The sequence below is a fragment of the Falco biarmicus genome, chromosome 10, assembly GCF_023638135.1.
Source record: "Falco biarmicus isolate bFalBia1 chromosome 10, bFalBia1.pri, whole genome shotgun sequence".
NCBI classification, from domain to species: Eukaryota; Metazoa; Chordata; class Aves; order Falconiformes; family Falconidae; genus Falco; species Falco biarmicus.
In genome coordinates, this window is record NC_079297.1 from 8,430,919 (window position 1) to 8,453,727 (window position 22,809).

General features: G+C 46.9%; 1 protein-coding gene across 5 annotated transcripts in view; it reads right to left on the reverse strand.

Annotated features, from left to right (window-relative positions):
- NFATC2 (nuclear factor of activated T cells 2) overlaps positions 1–22,809 on the reverse strand; it is a 102,173-nt gene that overhangs the window by 69,388 nt on the left and 9,976 nt on the right. For 2 of the 5 annotated variants that reach the window (XM_056354331.1, XM_056354330.1), the window contains exons 2-3: positions 14,281–14,790; positions 12,762–12,930 (exon numbers count right to left, since the gene is read on the reverse strand). In XM_056354331.1, coding sequence (XP_056210306.1) covers positions 12,762–12,930; positions 14,281–14,777 — 666 coding nt within the window. In that variant the 5' untranslated portion in view covers positions 14,778–14,790. Of the gene's footprint in view, positions 1–12,761; positions 12,931–14,280; positions 15,308–22,809 lie in introns of all 5 variants that reach the window. The other 3 variants (XM_056354329.1, XM_056354327.1, XM_056354328.1) reach the window with 2 other exon arrangements.

Sequence of the window (22,809 nt, forward strand, 5' to 3'; positions counted from 1 at the left end):
ACAAGGGGAAAGAGAAGCCAGACATGATGTGTACCTTTCCATACTCTATTTTGGGATTTTAAGATCCTATTTCTTTCAGCTGAAAGATTTTTCTAAAACTTTGCTTTTGCATAACTCTTATAATATTAACATAGCCAGACATGGGCTGGTCTGTGACCTGAAGAAATGCAAAGCACTTTGGCAGATAAACAAATAACATCATTCAGAAAACAAGGAGACTTTTCTTGTTTGGTTTGCTGCTACGATTGGGTTTCTAAACAAAATGGAAATGTGTGGCATGATTAAAATCATTGGCTCACCTCTGCACAAATAAAATTCATTCATTCTGCACTCCATCCATGGATCAATACCAGTCAAGTTTGGAAGAGGGGGGTATTTAAGTGCCATTTTCAGGAAGGCACATATGTAATTCTGCATGCAAAAAAAATGAGCAGATGTACCTTTAGCTTCTGTGCATTGGCCGCCCAGTCACCCACCTGAACACAATTCCTGTGATGGTACCAGCAACTGCAGCCATCAAGACCATGCATTAGCCACATTAAACAACACGGGGTTTTTTCCTGCACTATTTTAAAACTCAGGTATTCTTACAAACGGAGAGTCCAGCTCCAAACACACAAGCACTTAAGGCCAGAGTTTAAAACTCACATCTAAAGCAGTGCCTACCCCAGTGTTCAGATGAACCGAACCCTGCATCAGCACAGTTGGCATTGCCGCTGGCTGTGGGGATTTAAGACCACAGGTTCACCTTCGCTGTGCTGCATGAACAGCAAATCTCTTTGCACAAGCGAAGCCTGCAACACTGCTTACTTACGCTGTCCGGTAAACAAGTGATAAACTGACAACAGACTCAGAAAGGAAGGTAGCTCCTTAAAGATTCTCTAGGTGGTCAGCTCTAGATACACCATACGTATATGCAGGGGGAATTTAGTGAAACCTCCAGAATTTAAATCTCTGAATCTTAGACATATTTACTTGAGTTTAAATACTGTTATATTTTATATAGAATGGCATTATTAGCAAGAGGAAAGAGACGTCACAGGAGGTAAGAAAGACAACTTTTTTATTCTTAAATGGGGAAGCCGGCGCAGATCAGTGCAGGGATTTGCTGGGTCTCATAAGGGACAAGCAGCCAAAGCGCAGTGAGAAACCCAAGGTCCCCCTCCCCCTGCGCGCTGCCTTGCTGCAGGGGTTGCCAACCTCCTTCTGCAAATGGCACAAACGTGCGGCAGGACTGCTTGCTGGCCACAGCACCTTGGTTTTCACTAGTATCGCAAGCTTCTGCCTTTGCCTTTTTAATGGACAGGTTTCAGAGCTAAATTTTCTTGGGGATTTCTGGTTTGGGTATTGCACATCTGAAAGTCTGCAGGCAGACAGCGATGGGCTTTACAAGACAAAAGCAGGAGCATCTGCAAATCTTATGGGCACCTTTGAAGAGCTGCAGCAAGAACCTGCGCAATACAGACACCAATTGCCTTAGAGTAGAAGGGAGTAATTTGTTTCCCATTCATCCCAACAGAGCTTTGCTTGTCAGGAATTCAGGTCTTTCTCCCATGGGATGTATAAAGCTGCATCTTTAAAGCTGATTGCACACATCTTCCTGTCTAGACAACGCAAGCTACTGCCAGAAGGAAAGTATAAAATTGCAGAATGAATTCACTAGTCTTGGTGATTTTATTTGCTTGAAAGTAATCAGCTCTTTTGCTTGTTTCAGCTCACTGTAACATGAGGCTTAGTCCATTAACTGCTGCATATTACTTGCTATCTCCCCATGGAAGTCACTCCAGCTTCCCTCCGACCAGGATGTGCATGTGTGTGGTCAGCTTTGAAAACAGCACTGGGGTGATTCAGATAGACCGTCCCCAGCCGGTAATGAAAAGTGGGAAAACACAGCTCGACTAGCAACGTTTAATTAGAAGCAAATACAAAGCCGCGTGAGAAATCACTTCCTCCTACTGCTTCCCTTTTCCTGCTGTACACAAGGAGATAAGAAAGCACTGAAAGGTTCACCAGGAGCGGCACGTGGTCACGGCACCAGCTGCCCTAGGAAGGAGCCCCAGCTCACCCAACGCCCACCTTCCTCTGCAAGCTGCAAGAGGCTGCAGACTTGAAGCCGTGTCTCAAAGCTTTTGACACCACAAACTATTCCCCTGCTCGGACTCTTCATCATTCCCGAGGCTGTTTCACATGCCAGCAGGCGCTCCCAGACACTCGGCAGCGGACAAGAGGAAGATGTGCTTGTCAGAATAGCCCCAGCTTGGCACAGTGTTTCTGTCACGCCTGTTCAGCTCCCTTCCTGGCGCAAGCAGCTTTGTGTCTTGGGTTTTGATCATTAATTGTCATCATTGATACCTTTCGACTGCAACAATTTCAAGGGGTTTTGGGGGAGGTCTTTACTCAACAATACTCCTACCAAGATGGAAAATTTTACTGTGCTGTCTCTGGGAGAGTTGCATATCAATAGCTGTCAATAATAAAGACAAAGACCTCAGCCAGACACCGGCTCATGTAGCAGCTTGCCTGCCTGCTTCAGTTAGAGCTGACACTGAGCAACAAAGTTGAATCCTGTCACATGTTTTTGTTCAATTTAATGTACTTGGGACATAGCAAAAGAACGCAAACCAGAAGGAAATCTCTGCCCTGGTTCTTTTTGCTCCTTACCAGAGCAGTCTAAAAAGGCCTCCAAAGATAATCCTTTGAACATCTGATTCTGTTAAATGACGAGGTTTTATTCTACCCAGTTTAAAGTGTTTCTTATTTTGGTGACAATTCTGTCAAAATTCCAAGGACTGAATCTCATTTGCTCTGCTGCTCCTTACAGTAAACGACAACCAGACTCCCAGTGTCTAACTGGGATTTCTGCTTTCACACAGGGTTAACATACAGGTCTGGGATGCAGGCAGCAGCTCTTGGGAGAAAGCAGTTGGGGGTTTTGTTCCTGGCTGTCCCGACACTAACCTTACACTGCAACGTAAGCAAGTTGCTTCCTCTCTGTGCCTCAGTTTCCCCGCGCCTATGAAGAGCTGATCCTGTTTTCAAGATGCTTTGACTATCTCAGCCGAAAGTTTAAAAGAAGAGGCACTATGCATCTGACTACCACACATGCACAGATATGGGGATTTAGAGATCGGGTTTTCACAGCTGGGTGAAAAAATGAATTGTCTCCTACTAAGAAAAGCAGCTGTGAAATTAAGAGAGCTTCCATGCACACTCATGATGAGAGACTTAAAGTTCCCCCAGCATGACAAAACTCTGCCACAAGTAGATCAGAGGGTGCAGATTTGCTGATTTTGACAGCATTGCACTGGGGGAGTTTCTTGACATGGGGCTTTGCCACCAGTTACCAGAGCCAATCCCTTGCCAGCCGTTGGAAGCACTGTGGAATCCAGCCTCAGCCCAGCTGGAGCAGAATGGAGGGTGGCAAGCAGAGCTGCTTTCTTATCCCCAAACCTCGCAGCTTCCTCTGCCACAGTCACTTCACCCCTCCCGGCGGGCAGGTGAGGCAGCAATGCTTCAGGTGCATCACGCTGTGCAGCCGAGATGTGGCACAAAGCTTGAGAGCAACCACGCAGACAAGGGGCAAGCTGGGACAGCAGTAGCAGCAAAAGCATCTTGGAGTTACTCACTCCAGCCTGAGCTGATTGATTTGACTGCACTGAACCAAATCCCCAGAGCTAAGCCCTCTGCCAGGGCTTAGTGCTGTGCCTCCTGTGAGGCAGGTTTAGGGTCCAGGAAGCATACCATGGCCTTTGCTCAGGCACTGGCTCTTTGACTGAATGTCAGCAAGATTTTGGAAAGGATCTTGGCTGAAAAGCATTTTTTGGGAAAAAGAAAAAAAAAAAAAAGAAAGAGAAAAAAAAAAAAAAGAAGAAAAAGAAGCAAGCCCCAGGAACCTCTCTCCTCCCCAATTTCTTTCTCAAGCTGAAACCCACAACACAAGGCATGCTCAGAGAGAGAATAACTCAGGTCTGCTGGAAGCATCAGGGTTTCAACAGTTGTTTCAGAATGAAATAGAGACCCTAGAAAATTTTCACCGAGCAGCAGCAGGCAGGAGTCCAGTCCCTTTCCCCCCAAACAGCCATCAGCCTGGCGAGCATGATGCTCCCCTTGGATGCAGGAGACGCAGGTGCGAGTCCTCGCTTGGCGCAAGGCGCTTCCAGTTCAATAGACATTGGTCTTGAGAGAGGAAGGGAGGAACTGAAGGCTTATAGCTGGACAGTAAAGCCCATGAACAGAGCTCAGATGTGAGTTTACAGGACACTATCCACTCCGCATGAAATTCTGCGCATACTCAAGTGTGCCATGAACAGGATGAGTTATGTCGGCATTACTGCTGCGCTGGAAGTGTCCACATTCACGGCAACCAGCCAAGAATCTGAACTTTTGTTTACTGCGCACTGACTCCCCCATACACAGTCCTGGAGTGAGAGCATGCACGAAAGGGTAACCTAAACCCTGCACCTGCCTAATCCAGGTGTATTTCTAATCCGAGGAATAACCCCAGCCTTCTGCACAGCACAGGCATCACCCTCAAACCAGCTGGTATACTCTCCTTCCCCTCACCCCTGCCAAAACTACTTTCCATCAAAAGCAATGTATTCTGAATTGGGCTCAAAAATTTTCAGTGAGAGCTTTTCCTTCACTTTTAACTCAAAGCAGGTTGGCACATGCAAAAATCCCACGGCTCCCTCAGGTACACAGTTCTGATCATCTGCCCTGCACCCTAACCGTGCCATGGAGCGATCCTGCCTGTCCTTCTCTTAGGGGCGAGCTGCACTCGCTCAGCCATAACTTCTATGTGACAGCATCCCTTTCACACAGAGGGATGCAGACCCAGTTTAAAGACTTTAGGCAACAGGGAATGCAACTCATCTTCGGTTAAATTATCCCAGTAGCTAATTATCCTCACTGTTATCCAGCAGTTCTCTTCTTGCATTAATTAGAGAAAACATACAGGTCAGCTCTTCCTCTAATCTTGGTTTATTAGATATCATATTTTATATTCCCTGTTTTTCAATCCAGTCTCGCATCTAAACAAAAGCAGATTTCAGGCTCACCCATGTCTTCCTACACTACTTCTGATTTAACTGGCTATTTCCTTTCCTTAGTGGCTTCACTGAGCTTTCAGATAGATAGATCTCAAGGTGCAGCTGTGCTATCAGCATGTTAGCAGTATAGTGGGAGGGGTACTGCCCTACCCTTACATTTGATGGGATACTAGTTTTGAAAAGAATTTCCCAGATGTACCTAAAATCTGCGTTTTCAGCATTGCACATCTAGCCCTGCAACAGCACACGTAATGGCAGTAAATATGTCCATGACCCAACAGCGCAAAGCTCAAGAGGCGCCTACAATCGCCACAGTTGTGCAAACAAGCCCGGTAGTCCCGCAGGTAAATGAGGCATGAAACGCACAGCCAATCTGTCATATGCCGTTCTTGAGCTGGCAGCAGAAACCCCTGCAAGAGCCAAAAGCTGCCGAGAGCCTGCGCGACGCTCCCACTTGCTAGAAAAGGGAAGTTAAGTCCATGAGAACGCTACAAAGACGTTGCACGGTGCAAGCCAGCTCTTCTGCGCACATCCAGCACTGCCTGCCCACAGAAGTGCAAACATGCAGGGGTTCGTCCCAGATGTCGGACTTCCCCTTTGCTGAAGAAGGGGGAGTTGGAAAGATGGGCAGAAAAGGACAAACTCTGCTCCTCTGGCATTGCCCTCAACAGCAAACTTTCCTGGGCAGGCAGGCTTGGGTTTCAGCAGGAGCACATCTCCAGCCCAGCCCTACTTGTCAGCGCGTGAATCACGGCACCAAGCTGTGATTTGGTTTTGAGTTTCCATCAAAGGTTCTGGTTTCACTAATACACAAAGGAATTAATTGAATGTTGGAAGTTACATACAGCTAAAAGTCAGGGCCCCACGGGAAGCATAGGCTAGAAAACAATGTCTCCCTTGACTCAGAAACCACAAGAAAACACATACAGCAAAATTCAAATATAAAAGGAAAGTGGAACATACGTTTGTTATTGTAAAGCAGCTCCTGTATGCTCCATTAACAATGCTACCATTCCAGCTTCTTTTTAATTAAAAAAAAAAAAATTAGGCAGTAGAAGTCACCACAGTTTTAGAAGTTAAAACCTAGGGGAAAGTTGGGTCAGCTGTGCTGCACAGGAGCCTCTCTCCATACATCTTTCCTGCTTTAAACGAAGCGAGGGGGAGACTCGTACACACAGTTGTGCGATGGGTTGGGTGTGCCCCATGCCCTCCCCTTGAGCATTGGGGCTTGGTAGACCTGTCTACATTTGGATGTTGTACCCAGTTAAACAGTGGGGTAATGTATTTAATTTTTACCATTACAATCAAGCCAGTAAAGGAGATGTAATTATGGCAGTAGGATGTTAGCTCATAGCAGAATTACCTCCTCCCTTTTGTTTCTGAAATGAAGCCCATGGGAGAATATCCTTTTCCCATTCACTGCTGCCAGCGGAAAGCCGACTTGTGCCCAGTTTGCCCATTACTGCCACGCTGGAGGTTACTGCTCCTGAACTCTGTTAGAGGGAATGTCAACAGCTTTTGATGTCGTGTGTGCCAAGAACAGAAGAGACTGAAGGCCTCACCGATGTCCAAGACACCTGCATTGGCAGGGCTTTTGCTAAATAAATACAACTCCCATGTGATTTTAGGATAGCGGCAGCAGGCAGGGACTGAAGTCTGAGTGCACTTGTGGTATCTTGCCTTCTTGCTGCAGGGAGGATACAAGGAAGGAGTCATCCCTGATGCTCTGACTGGAAGGAAATACTCCCTCCTCTCTCCCAGCCCTGTTACACAGATTAACCCACCACACCTGATGAAACAAGGACCCCAGAACTCAGCAGCAGCCGAGGCAGGTCACAGGGATGTTGCCCTCCTGTCTGCAGGGGACCACGGCTCTGGCAGAGGCAGAGACAGCTGCCGCCCATTGCTGCACGGTGGGTGGGAGCCTGTGCGAGCGTGGGCTCAGCCCCACTGGCCAAGGAGGGTCCTGCTGGCTCCCACAGCCCAGGAAAGTGCCCAAACTGAGCCATTTCCTAAAGGCAGGAGGCAGCAGCCCCACCAGCCACAGGGACTGCTCTCTGCAAGGGTCCCGAACAACACTCGCCCCCAGACACGGGCTCAGACCACTCGGTGTTGGGCTGAAACCTCCAGCTGCAGGAAAGTGCAAACCTCCTGGCTGAGGAGCGAGTTTTTCCCCACCCTGAGCCAGGGACCACCGATGCAGGATGCGCTCTGGGCAAGGCGCCTTGGAAAACTGGGCTGCGAGTGACCAGCATCCTCAGCTGCTTTCGAACACTGCAGCCTCGGGTTGTGCTGAATGGATTCAGTTATCTGACACAAGCAGTGGAAAAAAGCAGGTTTGTTGATGAAGAACTGGGTTAATAATGTGGTGGAAGTGAGAGAAACAAAGCGAGAGATGCAAATGAGTGACTGCTTATGCGCTGGTTTTCATTCAGAAGTATTTGAGCCTTTTGTAAAGACAAGTTAGAGAATGAATACATTGGGGGAAGGATTTCCTAAGATGGCAATTAAAAAAACACCTTAAAATGACAGTTAGGCACAACCCTCTCAGAATATGACTACAAATTACTGTGCTGAATAGCTATGTAAAACACCAGCTTCCTCAAGGACTGTTTACAGCGAGGTAAGTCCAAAACACACAGGTTCTTGGGGGAAAAAAATAGAAATAATAAGAAAACCAAAAAGTAGTAAAAAAGTGTATATTTACTCTTTGACCCCAAGACTCAGACAAGCTCTCATAAACAGATTTTTAACAAAATAGCATACCTCGGCCTCTCTACAGTCCATAGCAGAGGCACATCTGAAATCGATGCCCTGTGTCACCTCTCTCGATTATACGAGGTGAATGCAGCAGCAGATCACACATCTCTCTCACACTGATCATCTCCAAACACCCCAGAGGACTTCAGAATGTGGGAAGATTATGATGTGAAATGGGTTTGTCTCATTTATATCCATGGGCTGCCACACATGTAAAGGCAACAGCTTCCAATGAAACGAGTACAGATCAGCTACCCAGAGTATAGCTGGGCAATCATTTGCATAAATCAACTCCCCATCTTCCCTAAAAGCTTTTCCTTTCCCTTCCGCTTCCCTTGCGGGAAGGACAAGAGTTCTGCTTAGAGAACTCCCTGGAATACCACTGATGGAATATCATTTCCATCTTGGAAAAAAAAAAAAAATCTGGCTTCATGCAAAGCAGTAGGACAAAAAAACAGAACCACGGAGTGCCTTCAAAATAATTATTTTATGGCTTTTTAAGTACCATAGACTCTGCTTTACCACGGGGTGAAGCTCATCCAGACTCAGCCTTTGCTACTGAAAAGGTTTTTCCTTCTCATCACTGCCTTAAACAGTTCAAAGACATGAGAATCTTTGCTGAAGAAATTAAAATATCTCTCCCCCTGAGGCAGAGACGTTCTGATCACCACATTTTCCTGCAGGCTGTAGGTGAAAGACACCTTTGCCAGCACCCAGTGTTCCTCGAGTGCTACCACATGCCCTGTTTCCCCTGGACAACAGGACAGTGAGCAATGCCAACAACCCAAAAATTTTACTTTCCTTTATGGGTAGGAGCTCCTAGAAGGATTATTGAAAATAATGCTGGCAGACATCTTCAAGGAATCATCTAGTTCATCTCTCCCGTCCCAAGCAGAATTCAAATAAATCCATGTCCTTCATAGCAGTACTTGCCCATAAGCATGTAAAAATGGAGATTTTTACCCCCCTGGGCAGGGCGCACTGCTGTGGGGTGAACACGGACATAACTAGGTTTGCCTTTGGATTGCCACCTCTATCCCAATCACATCCATAAGCTTTTTACACAGGCACAGTCACTGTCTTTCCCAATGGACAGTCTCTTCCAGAGCCCTGACTGGAGCAGCTGGGTACAAATAAGCAGCTGTCCCTCAATGTGGTGACAAAGAGCTGGAAATCAATCATGCCTGCCCCTCCTCTCCAGCCTCAGGGACCGGCTGGACCTGCAAGACAGTAGGTGCATCCAAACTCCAGCTTTGGCCTTGCTACGCAGGATTTCCTTGGCGTTCTCAGAGACTTAACGTCTAGGGGATAGTCACACTGGCATTCAATTTACATCCCTAAAATAGCAGCCCGAGCTTCTCTATGGTTAACAGCAAGCTGTAGTTTCCTCTCAAGGGTGACTCGAAACACTTAAACTGGGAGCCTGTGTTTCTCCATGTGACTCCGGCAGGTCTCCGAAGTCAGATGGTGTGAAGGTTACATGGCATGCATGGCTTCTCCCCTCTTCCTCCAGGCCAACAAAGTAAATGCCCTCTTCCATGTGGCCCACCTAGCCAGAGGTTCTGATTAACCAGACTCTTCCCCTCCCATACTTTGGAGTGCAAAACTGGTGCAGAGTCTTGTGCACAAACTCTAGGGGCTAGACATGTGAAGAAGAGGAAGCAGCATCAGAAAGATAAACCACAAGATAAGGCCTGGAGGATATGAGATCTGCTGGTCTGTAGCTTCAGAGTACTCAAAAGAAGAAACTTGCATGCAAAGCCCAGTTTTCAAAAAGTAAATATTGCAGGCCAACACCATGCTGCAACAACTAGCCAACTTCTCTTCCAACAGAAGGTTCAGCTGCATAATTAGTCACATGAAGGGTTAATTTAATGGGAAATTTTTCTTAAATTATTTTTTTAAGAGATTGTATTTTAGAAAAACTAATTAAAATAGTGGAAAATCAGTATATCAAAAGTGGTTGTAAAATGTATGGGACACTCAGCTTTAGTATAAATTCCACCGCTGTGGGGGGCTTCTCCCACTCCCAATTGGCTTCTCAATATTTAAGTCCAAATATCTAAGAAACAGCACTGGATTCAAGAAAGTTGCTATGGAGAGGTCCTAGTGCTCCAGAAAAATCCCAAGGGTGGTGTGTTCATCTCTCATTTGAGAAGCGCTGTGGGTCCCCAGCACCAGGTCTGCCGCCTGCAGCAGAGCCCCAGCCCTGTCACCCCTGGGCCAACCCTGCGGTCCCTGCTCTGGGGCTGCACACAGATAGAACCTGTTGAAAACAATTTAATTTCCTTGCAACCAGTTGCCTTTAACTCATGCAAACTTTCCTCAACAGTGCCTACCTTTTAAAAATCTCTCCTGTTTCATTTTCCCTGTTTCTGTACTGTTTGCATCTGACAAGAACACAAAAGTTAAAATTCACTAACGGGAGGGACAGGCAGGGGGGGGAGGGTGGAAAGAAGAGACCTAAAAGCCAAATAACTTATGACATGAAAGCTTTGGATTTTACTATCCTTCCCAAATTTCAGATGTCATAAACCATACAGGTGCAACTACCTCATTGCTCGGCACCCATATGAACCTTGTTATGTTAAAGTGAACACAAATCCAACAAATACTTCCAGGTTTACAATAAACCTTCATAAGGAAACTGTCCATATTTTCCCCAGATGCAGGCACAGCTGTGCAGAGGCACATCTGCTCGGGAAACTAGTGTGGATCTTTGAATTTATAGTTTAAGATCCTTAAGCTTGACGGCAAATTATGATAAAACCAGGAATACCAGTTCCTGTCTCCAACAGGGAATATAAATCCCTCTTTGATTGGTATTGATTACAGGAAGGAAACAAAACACTTATATTTCCCCATGTCACAAGAAACTCCTTCATTGCAATAAACATCCGGTTGATAGGAATATCTCGGGAAGGTAAATGATATTATATTTGTAAGCAAACCAAGACAAGAGCAAGTGCTGATTGCCCGCATAGTCCATACATCCATGTACCTTCAAACGCACCACAGCAGGCTATAAGTTTGTCGGATTCATAAACTAAAAAGATTGCATATATTAAGGTATGTCAAACGTGACTGCTCTTTATTATTATCCTGCCCCCTTTACTCAAATATCCAGTCCATACATGTAAGCCCAGCTCAACCAAAGTAAACAGATTCATTGATTTAACAATTTATGGTTTGGTTTTAAAAGAGAGCGAGCCTGCAGGGGAATATCTAACATATGTTTGAAGTTAAGCACAAATCAACTCAGTGAAATTAGTATTGATCGCATGCTTAAAATTAAGCATAAACGTCAACATTTCCCTGGTTTACACTTGCCAGAGCAAGTCCTGTGACAGGCCTATCTGTAGGATGCACCCCAGCCTTGCTTAGCGCTGGCTGACCCATATAGTCGCCATACGTCATTACCAGCAGCATCGCCCCGTCGCCTTGCAACCCTGACCAAACGGCACTGCCTGGGACAGGGAAGGAAAGGAACGGAAGGACTGATGCGGCCCCACAGGGCTACAGTGCAGCTACTCAGCCGCTGGTTCACGTTACCCTTCGGGAGGTGAAGAAGAAAAGCCCTTCACCCTCCGCGACAGAGTAAGGGTTCAACTCATCCACCCCTCAGGTCAGCAAAGGGCCAGATTTTGTTACCTCCATCACTGTCAGCTTGGGTTTTGTTCACTGGTTTCAGCAGGGTGAAACCAGTCTCACAAGCATAGCTAGGACCAGAACTGGACTCTTTAGGGCAATAAAAATGATATCTCAAAAGAGATAAAATTTTTTTTCTGTAGTGACATCAGCCCAAATCACGAGGGAGCTCCTGCCTAAACTCGTTCGCCCCTTTTCTCTATATATTTACAGCTTCATAGACACCAAACATTTTCTTGAAAGCATCCCCACTGCTATGCAATTATCTTGCCCTGCTGTCTCCTTATCACATGGCTACTACAGCTAGTACAGGTTTCGTCTTGGTGGTGCATACCCAGGACAAAAAGGCAGCAGCGTTCCCACAGATGACAAGCAGAACTGCATGAGGTGTGACATGGCATCAGCAAGTTACGCATAAACCAGACACCAGGTTGAAATGGATGTACTGAGTGTTCGAATTACACACGGGTGAAATTCTCTGACCTAAATTTAAATGGGCTTAAAATTAGAAGTTCTACCATGTAACCAGAGGATGGGGTAAGGAAAAAAAAAAGGAAAATTGCTAAGGGAAAAGCAAAGGCATGACAGACATTTCTAGCAAAAGGCAGCTGTGAACTCTGGGGAAACCCCAGTTTAACATCCCTACCTTCCCAATCCAACTCCAAGCAAGGTGAATGAAGGCTGCTTTGCCTTTCTTCAAGAGAATATACAGTTTGGCTGTACGAACCGGAGAGGAGCAGAGGTTAGACACAGCCAGAAACACGGGCAGCAACTCTGCCGCATGGTCTTGCTCTGCGGAGCGCAGGGAGCACAGCTCCGACCCTTCGTTCACTGCCCGCAGGACGCGGGGCTGCGGACCGAATGCCGTCTGCAAGTTATTTGAAATCTGCCTTTGGCAGGTCACTGCGCTACACTGAGAGCCAGGCTTGACGCTTGCACATTCTGAACCTCACAAAACGCCCTAGTTTACACAGAAGAGTCTATTGCCAAGATAAAACGGGCTCAGCTGGAATTCAGGACAGCGGGGCATCTCGTGGCAGAGTTGGATGGCAGGAGGTTTAGCACAGAGCCCAGGAAAGGTGGCAAATGTTTTGCCTAATTTTCTGAGCTTTCACAAGCTAATCCAAACCAACCTTCCAAACATCTAGGACTTCACCACAGATCAACTTCGGGCACTTGACACACACCTACAAGCACACCCAGGTTCACATGGTCCTCCTCTTTCAGGGTCAGCCCCCAGCAAGACTTTCAGAAATGAACTCACCCCCCACCTTTCCCCTATGGACTCGTTCTCCAGTCCCTTACCTGGACGACTGGGTGGCCTCCGGTCGGCGCCTTGACGGCCCCTCGGCTCCCCTCCGTCTCGTAGTGTGCCCGGTGGTGGGGCTTCGGCTGCACCTCGATCCGCAGCTCGTAGGAGCCGGACTGGCTGGAGAGCGGCCACTCGAGGGGCGGGAGCGACTGGACCGGCAAACTGGACAGAGAGAGACCACACACACCAGCTGAACCTCTTGAGCACTTGATCTATCAACGCCCTGATCCGTTCTTCCCCCAAGCACCCCACCGGGGCTGCTCTCGCTGAAACATTTAGTTTCAGTGAGAGCTATCTATTTTCAATGAGAACATGCTCTCCTGCTCATATTTGGTTACAACTCTCCCAAAATTCAGGAGATGGGCCCATCTCCTTGTAGGAGAGAATAAAATGGAATATTTCTCTTTCTTAAACAGAAATATCTGTAGCAGTTACATTTTTTCAAAGAGCCCCCTCTTGTATCTAGCTTTTGCTTGATCACAGAACATACACTGTGGAATATGAACTCCTTTCACCATTACTTACCAGTTGTGTAAATGAACAATGTTTATTATTTCCATAAATATTAAAATGCACACGAATAAAATGCTAAATATCCTTACCTGATACTAGTATTCCTGTTACCAAAGCACACAAGGGTTTATAACATGAAATTAATACATTGAAACGTACAACTAGAGCTTGCACTGGATTTTGAACAACTCTTATTTTATTAGTACAAAGCGCTGCCAGGACCGATCTAATAAGCCAAGTCACAGCCCGCGTTCTTTCACTCGCAATTTGCATTTAGCAGGTTGGGAGCAGCGCGGGATAACGTCAGCATGGGGACAACCTTGCCGCCAAGCGGGATGGCAGGGCTGCCAGGCTGCCAGCAGTGACGGCAAGTGGAGTCCCACACTTGGCAGCCCCCACTCTGGCAGCCACGCACCGCCCGGGGTCCAGACCTGCGTGTCGCCCCTGCCAGACAATGGAGGGAGTTGATGAGGGTCACACCAACGACAGAGATTGGGGTTAAATGACAATTAACAAATTAACAGCCAACAGTAAGTCAATTGGAGTTGACTGAATGCTCAGTCTGACTTGGAGCAGCATGCTCTATTTTGAATCAGGAAATATTTAAAGTATTTTCATGCTTGATGGAAATTTGTAAGCCAGACGTCCTCTGAATTTAGAAAAGCAATCAATTTTCTTTAAAAGCAGCGGGACGAAGTAAGAGTACTTAGCCTTTGTCAAAGGCTGTCTGCAATCTGCTTTTTAGACAACTAATACGGAAATTTGAATTTGTCACATGCTGTGCTACCAATGAACCACTTAGATAATGTTTCTTTCAAACCCAGATGCCATCTCTCAGACTCACAATAGAGTGGGCTCCCATTAACCAGTTCTGTCCCTGAGCACTTAGCTCTGGTCTGCAGAAGGACCTGCCCAAGGAAACGTTCCCTAAGGATCACCATGCACGACAGAGGACATCATGCCATGAGAAAACACACGACCGCAAGAAGCATTACATACCTGCAGATAGGTATTGCAGGCACCAGTTGCTTTGTCCAGGATGGAGGTACCAACAAAATTGACTCTGGGGCTGAGTTTCTCCTGTCCTCCTGCTCACAAGGCCCATGGAAGTCAACAGTCTGAAAGACGTGACATGGAATGCTGTTTTTGTGGGAAGGCATTGATGAAGGATCAGGGCTGGTTTTCCAAATTTTCGTGGGAACACCACAGGAAGGATCTGTAGGAAGGCTGTTCATAGCATCCATGGAAAGAGGAGCGCTGGGCAACTGCGTGTAAGTAACTGAAGAGTTGTCTTCTCTCAAGGGGATGCGAGGAGAGGATTGTGGAGAGGGGGTCCTTGACTGTCGTGGAGAAGTGGAAGGCAGCTGAGTACTGTAGAGCTCAGTGCAAGAGTACCTCCGTTTTGCACCTGGTGATGAAGACCTTGAGTTGGGACAGGGTGATGGTGAATGTCGTCCCAAGCAGGTTTCCTCCGTGATGCTTGTTCGTGGTGACATTATTGGAGAGGTTCTAGGAGAATAATGAGTATGGATGTTTTGAAACTGTGGACAAAGGTCATCACTAGGACCATTATTTGGTGAAACACATGGTGATGTGCAAGGAGATACATTTGTCTCTGAAATGAAACTTGCAGAGGAGCCGCTACTAGCTGGGCTCAAACACAGTGGTTCTCTGTAGCCCTCAAAGCCAGGGACAGGCAGGGTAACCCTTGGGCTAGTGGTAGCTGAGTTTGACTGATGTTCTACCAAAAGAACATCTGTGTCTCTGCTGCGGAAGGGACCCCCTGAATGAATCAGTTCATGATATGGAGTAATTTCAATCCTAGGGCTCGGAGCAGAGGCCCCTGCAGCGTTGGCAGGGTGTGTAGGTGTTGTCCCTATGCTATCTGGCTGTCCATATCTGCCCATGGGATCTGCAGAAAGGCTAGAAAAAGGCAGGGGGCATGGCTTGAGGCCACAGTCCAAGACATCATGAGCGTATGTAACTCCAGAGGGTGGGCTGTTGGTTTTATGTGGAGTCGGTTCTTCTGGAAAAAGAAGGGTCTCTTTAAGACTATAAATATTATTACAGAAGCTGAGCAATCATGGATTAAGAAAAAAATATGCATATTTATAAACTGGTTGTGATCTGATATTAGGTAAATATTTGTTTAATTCTTTTTAACTGCAATTAATGCTGGTGAAAAGTACTAGATTAACAGCCAGGGAAGCTCAAGTGCTCAGAGCAGATGCAGCATGGACAGAAGCGCTGCAAACACCTCCACACTGCCCGGCCGGGCTCCCGCTACCTGAGCCCTGAGCTAGCGGGATCACCTGGGAGGACTGGCAGCAGCCTCTCCATCCATTCCACGGCTGGCCTTCCAACCCTTTCTGCCAAATACACCCCTTAGCACCAACTGGGGCGTGCTGACTTTGGTCAGCTTTGGTCGACTAGGAGCTGGACTGAGACCATCACATCACAAAACCACTTCCAAATCAGTCTGTGTAACACCAAAAGCTTGCGGCACAGCTTCTGGTGAAGCCTTCTTACGCAGCAAAGCCCAGCCAGAAGAGGCTTCATGAAATCGAAGCTGAGTTCAAGCTTTTTAATTTAAAAGTCAGTTCTGTGTGATGATTTGTTTGGCTCCATATCATGTCAAAAAGTTTTGGTGACAGGTTTCACATGAGAAAGCACCAGATGATCAGAAAACACATGCACAGATATTTGGGGGGTGGGCAGACAGGATCCAGCCCCACGGCTACAGGCAATCAACTTTCCAATTTCAGCTCAAGGAATGTTTTGGCCAGAGAGGGATTATGAAATACACAATAACAGCCAAGTGCTCAGTGCAACCCTCTCTCTTGGTGCAAAAATTTTCAGAGATTTTCAATCTTGCAAACTATCCCCAGGACTAAAGAGTGTAGGGAGGCTTCTAGGCAGCACAGAATTCCCACCAGCATCACTGATCCCAGCTCTGATCTCATCCCACCAGATGTCTGATGTCAGCAGCACCTGAGAGAGCAGAGTCATGCCAGGTATCCCTGGGACAGACCCCTCTGTGTACATCAGCTCCTGCAGCTTCCCCAGCCTGGGAGCTGAGTAATACTAGTCATTACACAAAAGCATGCGAAGTACTATCAGGATTTTTTTATATGTTTTTAAAGATTTTAATATATCCACCAGGAAATACCTGAAAAAGCTCCACAGACTGAGATTAACTCACACTATCTGCTCACCCCTGGGCACACATCAGTGTGTGTCACAGACTATTTCAATAACTGTTCCAGCATCTTCTCTAACTCCTACACTACATGAAGCAGCATTTCCCATGAGCAAATAAGATTGTACATAAAGCCAGGCAGGAGGTGACTGTGCTTTCTGCAAGAGCAGTGAAAGTTTGCAGTGAAACTTTGACACACAGAGAGATTGTGATTTAATTTCAGGGTGTTTCTGTTCATTTTCAGTTTTGAATGCTTCTTAGTGTGAAAGAAAAATCATCCACTGATTTTTTTACTACTACTGCTTGTGCTCAACGTTTTGCACAACCTGAGGAAAACACAAAAAGAAGAAATGCAGCAGGAACTGCTGAGCCTTCATGTTTAGCGGGAAACCCCCGATGGCCAACCAAACAAACCAACACACAGAATGTCTGTCTATTGGACGGGATGGGAGATGATGGGGAGAGTCCAGCTTGCAGATTTCTTAAGGTTCCCTCTGGCTTTTAATCCCAGCACACAGCTGTTTTGGGGATGGGAAAACAGCAACGAGTAACTGACTTTTGAGCCGAACATATTTTTAGCTGTTGATCTCAGATACCAGAGCTTTGGCAGTCACAGGAATAGTGTGTCATTCACATCACTCAAACTCTGACGCATCGAGCCTAGATATCGATGCTACGATTCACTTTGCATAAAACTCATCACTCCTTCGGGCTCAATAGAGCAACACACCCCTCCACAGTCACACAAAACAGCACTCCCACCGCTTTCAGAAGAATCACTCAGATTTAAGCTGATGCAAGGGAGTAAAATCAGCAAAATCAGCAGCAAGCAGAGCGAGGCGCCACGCCAGGATTTGAGGCAGGATCTGTACAGCGACGGGCAATCGCAGAAAAGCTCCCCAGGCTGAACAGCTTCGCATCAAGGAACAGGTGACCATTTCAGCTCCCCACCCAACACACCTACAGTAAAAGTTGCCCCCACCGTAACACGTTCAACCACGCTGTCTGTGCCAGATACACAGCCAACAGGTAAAGAATTAAAACTCCTCCCAACACATTGAGCAGCAAAGCTAGTGTGCGCAGGTTTGTGTTAAGGGGCATGGGAAAAGCAAACTTATTTATACGTGCACATGTAATCTCTAAATTCTTCTGAATAACAAACACACCACCACCACTTTCTGCCCATTAAAACCTGGGCATTAGATAACCTAAATTTTCTTTGCTTTTCCCTGAAATACTGTGTTTGAATGAGCACTTTCATCCTTGGCATCCACCCCCCAGGAGGATCCACGTTCCAGATATTAATAACAACATTTACGCACAACAACAAGCTGCGACGTGCCCTGCCTTTGTACAGCGCTCTCGCAGACTCTCCTCTGCGGCGCTTTGTGGGTCCTGCAAACCCGGATTGCTCACAGCAGCCAGGCGGGCACCCTTTGCCAAGCAGACAACACCCACAGCCTGCCGTAGAGCAAAAATATTTAGTTTCCCCCCACCATGGCAAATTATCAATAAAGGAGGCAGCAGCACAGGAGTGTGGGCAAGACTGCAGACAAGAAAACCTCGGCTCGTTTGAAGAGTTCCCGGGGAATCGTGCCAGGCAGGGATGCCCAGAGGCTGAGGCTGCGTCTCGGGCAGGGGAGAGGCTGCCAGCCCTGACTCATCGGCACGGCTTCGTCAGGACCCGGGGCTTGGGGGGTTTGGGGAGATCTCCTGACCAAATCCCAGCCCTGCATAACTCCAGAGGTACAATGAAATTACTGTCCCGTGTGCTATTGCTCACGCCTGTGATGTCAGGGCCTGTCCCCATGGAAAAGCTGGTGATGCTACAATGCCAGGCTCTGACCAAGGGGAGGGAAAAGGGGCAGCTGGGTGAAGCAGCAAGTGCTGCTCTCCAGAAATAAATGGCTCTTCCATCGAAATCAGGAGAAATTCTGCTTTTCGCTTCAGTAGAGGGGACAGGCTGGCCCGCTCCTGGCCAACTTGGCTAAGGCAGGGTTTGGAATCTGCTTGAGGAAGGGGCAGACCAGAGCCAACTTCCCAGCTTCCCCAGGCGAGCACCACGGGAGTTTGGTTTTGTAAACAATGTCAAGCTCCTGCCTTTGAGAGGGGGTGGGACGGGAAGAGGGTGCTCCCCGGCAGCCTGGCTCCTTTCTCTCTGCATTTGCAGATACAGTGGGAACGTGGAGCAGCCCAGGGCACAGGAACGGCTCCGGGCAGATGGCCCCAGCGATACCCACGCTTCTCCCTGAGCTGCCAAGGTGAGCTTGGTTAGGGCAGCAGGAGCTGAGGACAGCAAACCTCACACTGCTGCCCTCCGCCACACTGGGGGGATGGCAGGGAGCAGCTCAGCTGCCCACCAGCTGGGCTCCCCAAGGAGGTGAGAGCCCATTGCACCCCCTTACAAGAAAACAATTGTGTGACAGATCAGCCTAGCAAAAGTGTTTTCCAAGAACTGAAGCAGCTGTGAAACCTTTGTGTAGAAGTCCCAGAGGTGTAGCTTTGCAGCCACAGTTGTGCCACCTTGAAGGGTTCATCCATTCCATTGCATCCCAGAACGCAGTCTGAATACTCCTGCAAAGGCCTGTCCTCTCCACCGCTTTGCTGATGGACATCTCAGCGAGCAGCACAGCTTCAGCTCAGCAGCTTCAGCACAGCTCCTCCGACACCCCTCTGCATGGGCAGCTACAGAGCTTCCCCACCCCCCTTTGCTGCAGCATTTCCCAGCCTGAGGTTTCACTGCTGGATCATCCCTGATTCAGCACCAAAAGACCTTCTCGTTTGACAAGGGGTTAAAAGAAAGCGAGCTTCACCCCCAGACAACACTAGCACCTTCTCACATTCTTCATCAGCTTTACCGTTGGCAAACAGCCTATTCCCCTGCATCACCCAAGTCCCCCGAGTAGGGACTCCTACCCTTGAGCCCCCTAGGACACCCCCCCCCAAGCTGCCAGCTCTTATTCCCCCCTTTCCCCCATCGCCTTTACCCAGTCACTAGTTCACAAGAACATCTCCTCTCCTCCCACCACAGGGAATGTGACAGCAGGGCTCTGCAAGCCACCGTCCTGCACCCAGCAAAGCAGCCCTGCTGCCAGGCTGAGGGGGCTGCAGGTGGCCCCAGTAGCCATCTGGTGCTGGCCAGCCTCCCCGGGCGGGTGCCCCCAGGACTGCCCTTAATACCGAGGAGCCAGGAGAGTGAAAACACAGGTGAAAAAGATCAAGGGATTTAAGTTTCAAAGGACTTCACCCTTGAATTAAAAAAACTCCTTTTCACACACCTCTGAACAGCAGAAAGGAAAACCCACACCAGGTCCTGCTGGGCTCCAGAGCGTTCCCAAGCCGGACGGGACGCGCGCCAGTGTGCGCACACAGGGCTTTGCACGGGCCCACCCTCCGCTGTTTTTTCAACAAGGCAGTAACTTCAAAGCCATGCAGTCAGCCAAATGTGACCTTGCCAATTAGCATGAAATTAGGGAATAACAAATCACCCCAGCAACGGCATTCCGCGATGGGTTTATAAAAACCATCATCTAGGGAAAGCTAAAGATAGCTGCATGTGGGACGAGGGAGGGCAGGGGGAGAAGTTTCGTTTTGACCTCACATCCGTTTGCTGCAACACAGCTCCTGGGATTTAAAGAGTTCCTTATTTGCATCAGTCAAAAAAAATTTAATTCATTTGCTTATTGTCATTTGAAGGGACCAGTCCCGAGTTTTTTTGCATTTTTCAAGAGCCAAGTCGCCTGTTATTTACACTGGCTGCTTGGAAGCTCAAAGTGAAAGCTCGTTTCCTGAGTGTAATCAGGCATTCTCTGTGACATGTGCATGGTTGTTTCTCTACTGCAGGGCTGCTGCTGAACACTGCCTCCTGTGTCACTGAGCCACTCACCAGGACTGAACTGCAAGCATCTTTTTTTTTTTTTTTGGCCTGTTAATAGCTTTGCACTGGGGAGAAAAAAAAAGGAACAAGGCAAATTATACAGGGCTTGACACCTACAAGACGTGGCAATGTCCCTGGGAGCCTTTCTACACACAAGCAAGCATTCAGAGGAATATTAATATTTATGGATGCTCCCTGCTTCCTCTCACTGTATTACACATACACAGACCGTGTAGATTTGTATCACCAGATGCAACGCAAGAACTTGCTGAGGTGCAGCAAAGGCTTGAGTCTATGAGAAAATACTCCTTCCCATTTGCATTCTCACCTACTATCTTAGGGCAAGATTTTGCCTTGAATCTTACTTAAAGATGGGTTTTGTCTGGATTTTAAGTTTCAAAACATCCCTTGGAGGGCAAGGGTTCACCTCAAATATCCAAACTTACACGGCAGCCTTACCCATCAGCAGATCATCACCCACTGAACACAGAACAAAAATACATGAAGTGAGCTGCTGAAGCAGAGCAGTTGTCTGGTTTTTCAGTATTTTGCCTGTCATAGTGGCCAACGAGAGGTATGATGAAATAATACACAAAGCAGTTACCAGAACTTACTCATCTGGGAGACCTATTTGTAGGAGCTAGCTCAAACGCTCATTAACTTTCTGTCAGTCTTCTCCCCTGAGAGACAAGGATATTCAGCACTGTCAAGTTCAAAATAAACTAAAACTTGGGATACCACTAGCAATACCTCCACATGTATCTCCGAGGGAATGCACCTAACACTTTTTTTTAAAAAAAGGAGACAGAAAACATCTTCAATGCCCAAGTGAAATGAAAATTTCAACCTACCAGCCAGGACACCTGCTTTGCCCAAACTTCCTCAAGCCTGTTCACCTGGGCACACCTCTGAGTTCAGTCTGCAGAAGGCAGGTGTTTCTGGTTTGTAAATGCTGAGAAGATAGCTAAATGAACTCTGACTAGTAGGGGTAAAAGATACATGGTAATACAGCACTCTTGCTTTTGAAAATGGTTGGCTTAGAGAGGAATATCTAATATTACAATATGGACCACAGGATTTTTATTTACCCTTTTTTCCCCTTTGCTTTTATAGCAGCTCATGTTCCTGTTGTGACAGGCACACACACAAGCACTACTGGATGCTAGCTGCTTTCAGTAAGGATATTTCTGGCATTTCCATGGCAACAAGTTGTGATATAGATCCTACTTCTAAAACACAAGCTTAGGTGGATACCATCAAATCCCAACCTTGTATAAAACTGTTTCTCAGAAATAAACTTTCATCCCAATCCAGTCCTAGAGCCCCAAAATTGCGGTTTTTTCCCTAAAATAATATTTTTTTAAAATAAATATTATAAATATTTAAATAAATATTTAAATAAATATTTTTTTAAAAATCCCTTACACCATGTTTACAGAGATTTGTTATTATAGGATGTCGTCAGTGGTGGGTGGAGCAGGCCAGACTCTGAAGACACCAGAGCCTCTTTCAAATGGGCTTTGAATGTAGGAACCAGGCTGAAGTGCTGGGATCCACAGACACCCCTATGGTTTTGGTTCCATTTCGAATCCTCCACCGATAAGGACTTGTTTTCCCAACTGCGGTTCAGACAAGGCCAGAATCGCACACGAACAACGAGCATCATTTACCACCGGCATGTGGATAAAGCTCTTGCTCGAAATTTGAACATTTTCTGTTCTTGTGTAAACATGCTTTAATCTTTTGTACATTAAAGGTCACGGATGTATACCGGATTGCTTACAGACTCTAACTGGTGCCTTTTCAAAGCGAGGGAGAATGTTCTCCAGATTACAATGCTAGTATATATGGTTGTGATTTTTTTTTATGCTAATGATTTCCATCTTTGGAACAAACAAAATTACTACTAATTATGGTTTCCAGTCATTCAAATGTGGAGAAAGCAGGCTCAAGAAGGAAGTTATTTCTACTGCAAGCATACACTGCTCTGCATTTATGTGGTTTGAAGATTAAACTTTCTACCCCCCACCTACCTACTATTATATTCTGTGGAACTTCCCACCTCAGGCTTCACAGCAGTACTCTCTACTATAAAGATGTGAAAAAACTGAGCATCTGAAGCTTTCACTGAGATTTAATGTATTTTCATTAAAATCACTGACCTCTCCGCATCGTGGACTTATTTTAGCACAGTTTGATCTATCTTAAACCTTGAAAGAAAACTCAGCTTTGTACATTTGATGACATGAACCATCCTCACTCAGCTTTGACGCTGGTGCCCATCTGTATGTTCAAACAAGTACACAAAGAATAAATCTCAGTAACTCTCCATATCACTAATGATACCACAATTCATGCCCAGCGGGTGGTCTCCTGCACCATCCCCTAGGGCCACAGTGCCTCTTTCATCAGACACCCTAAAGAAATGCCACCTCTCAGCCCGCAGAACCAA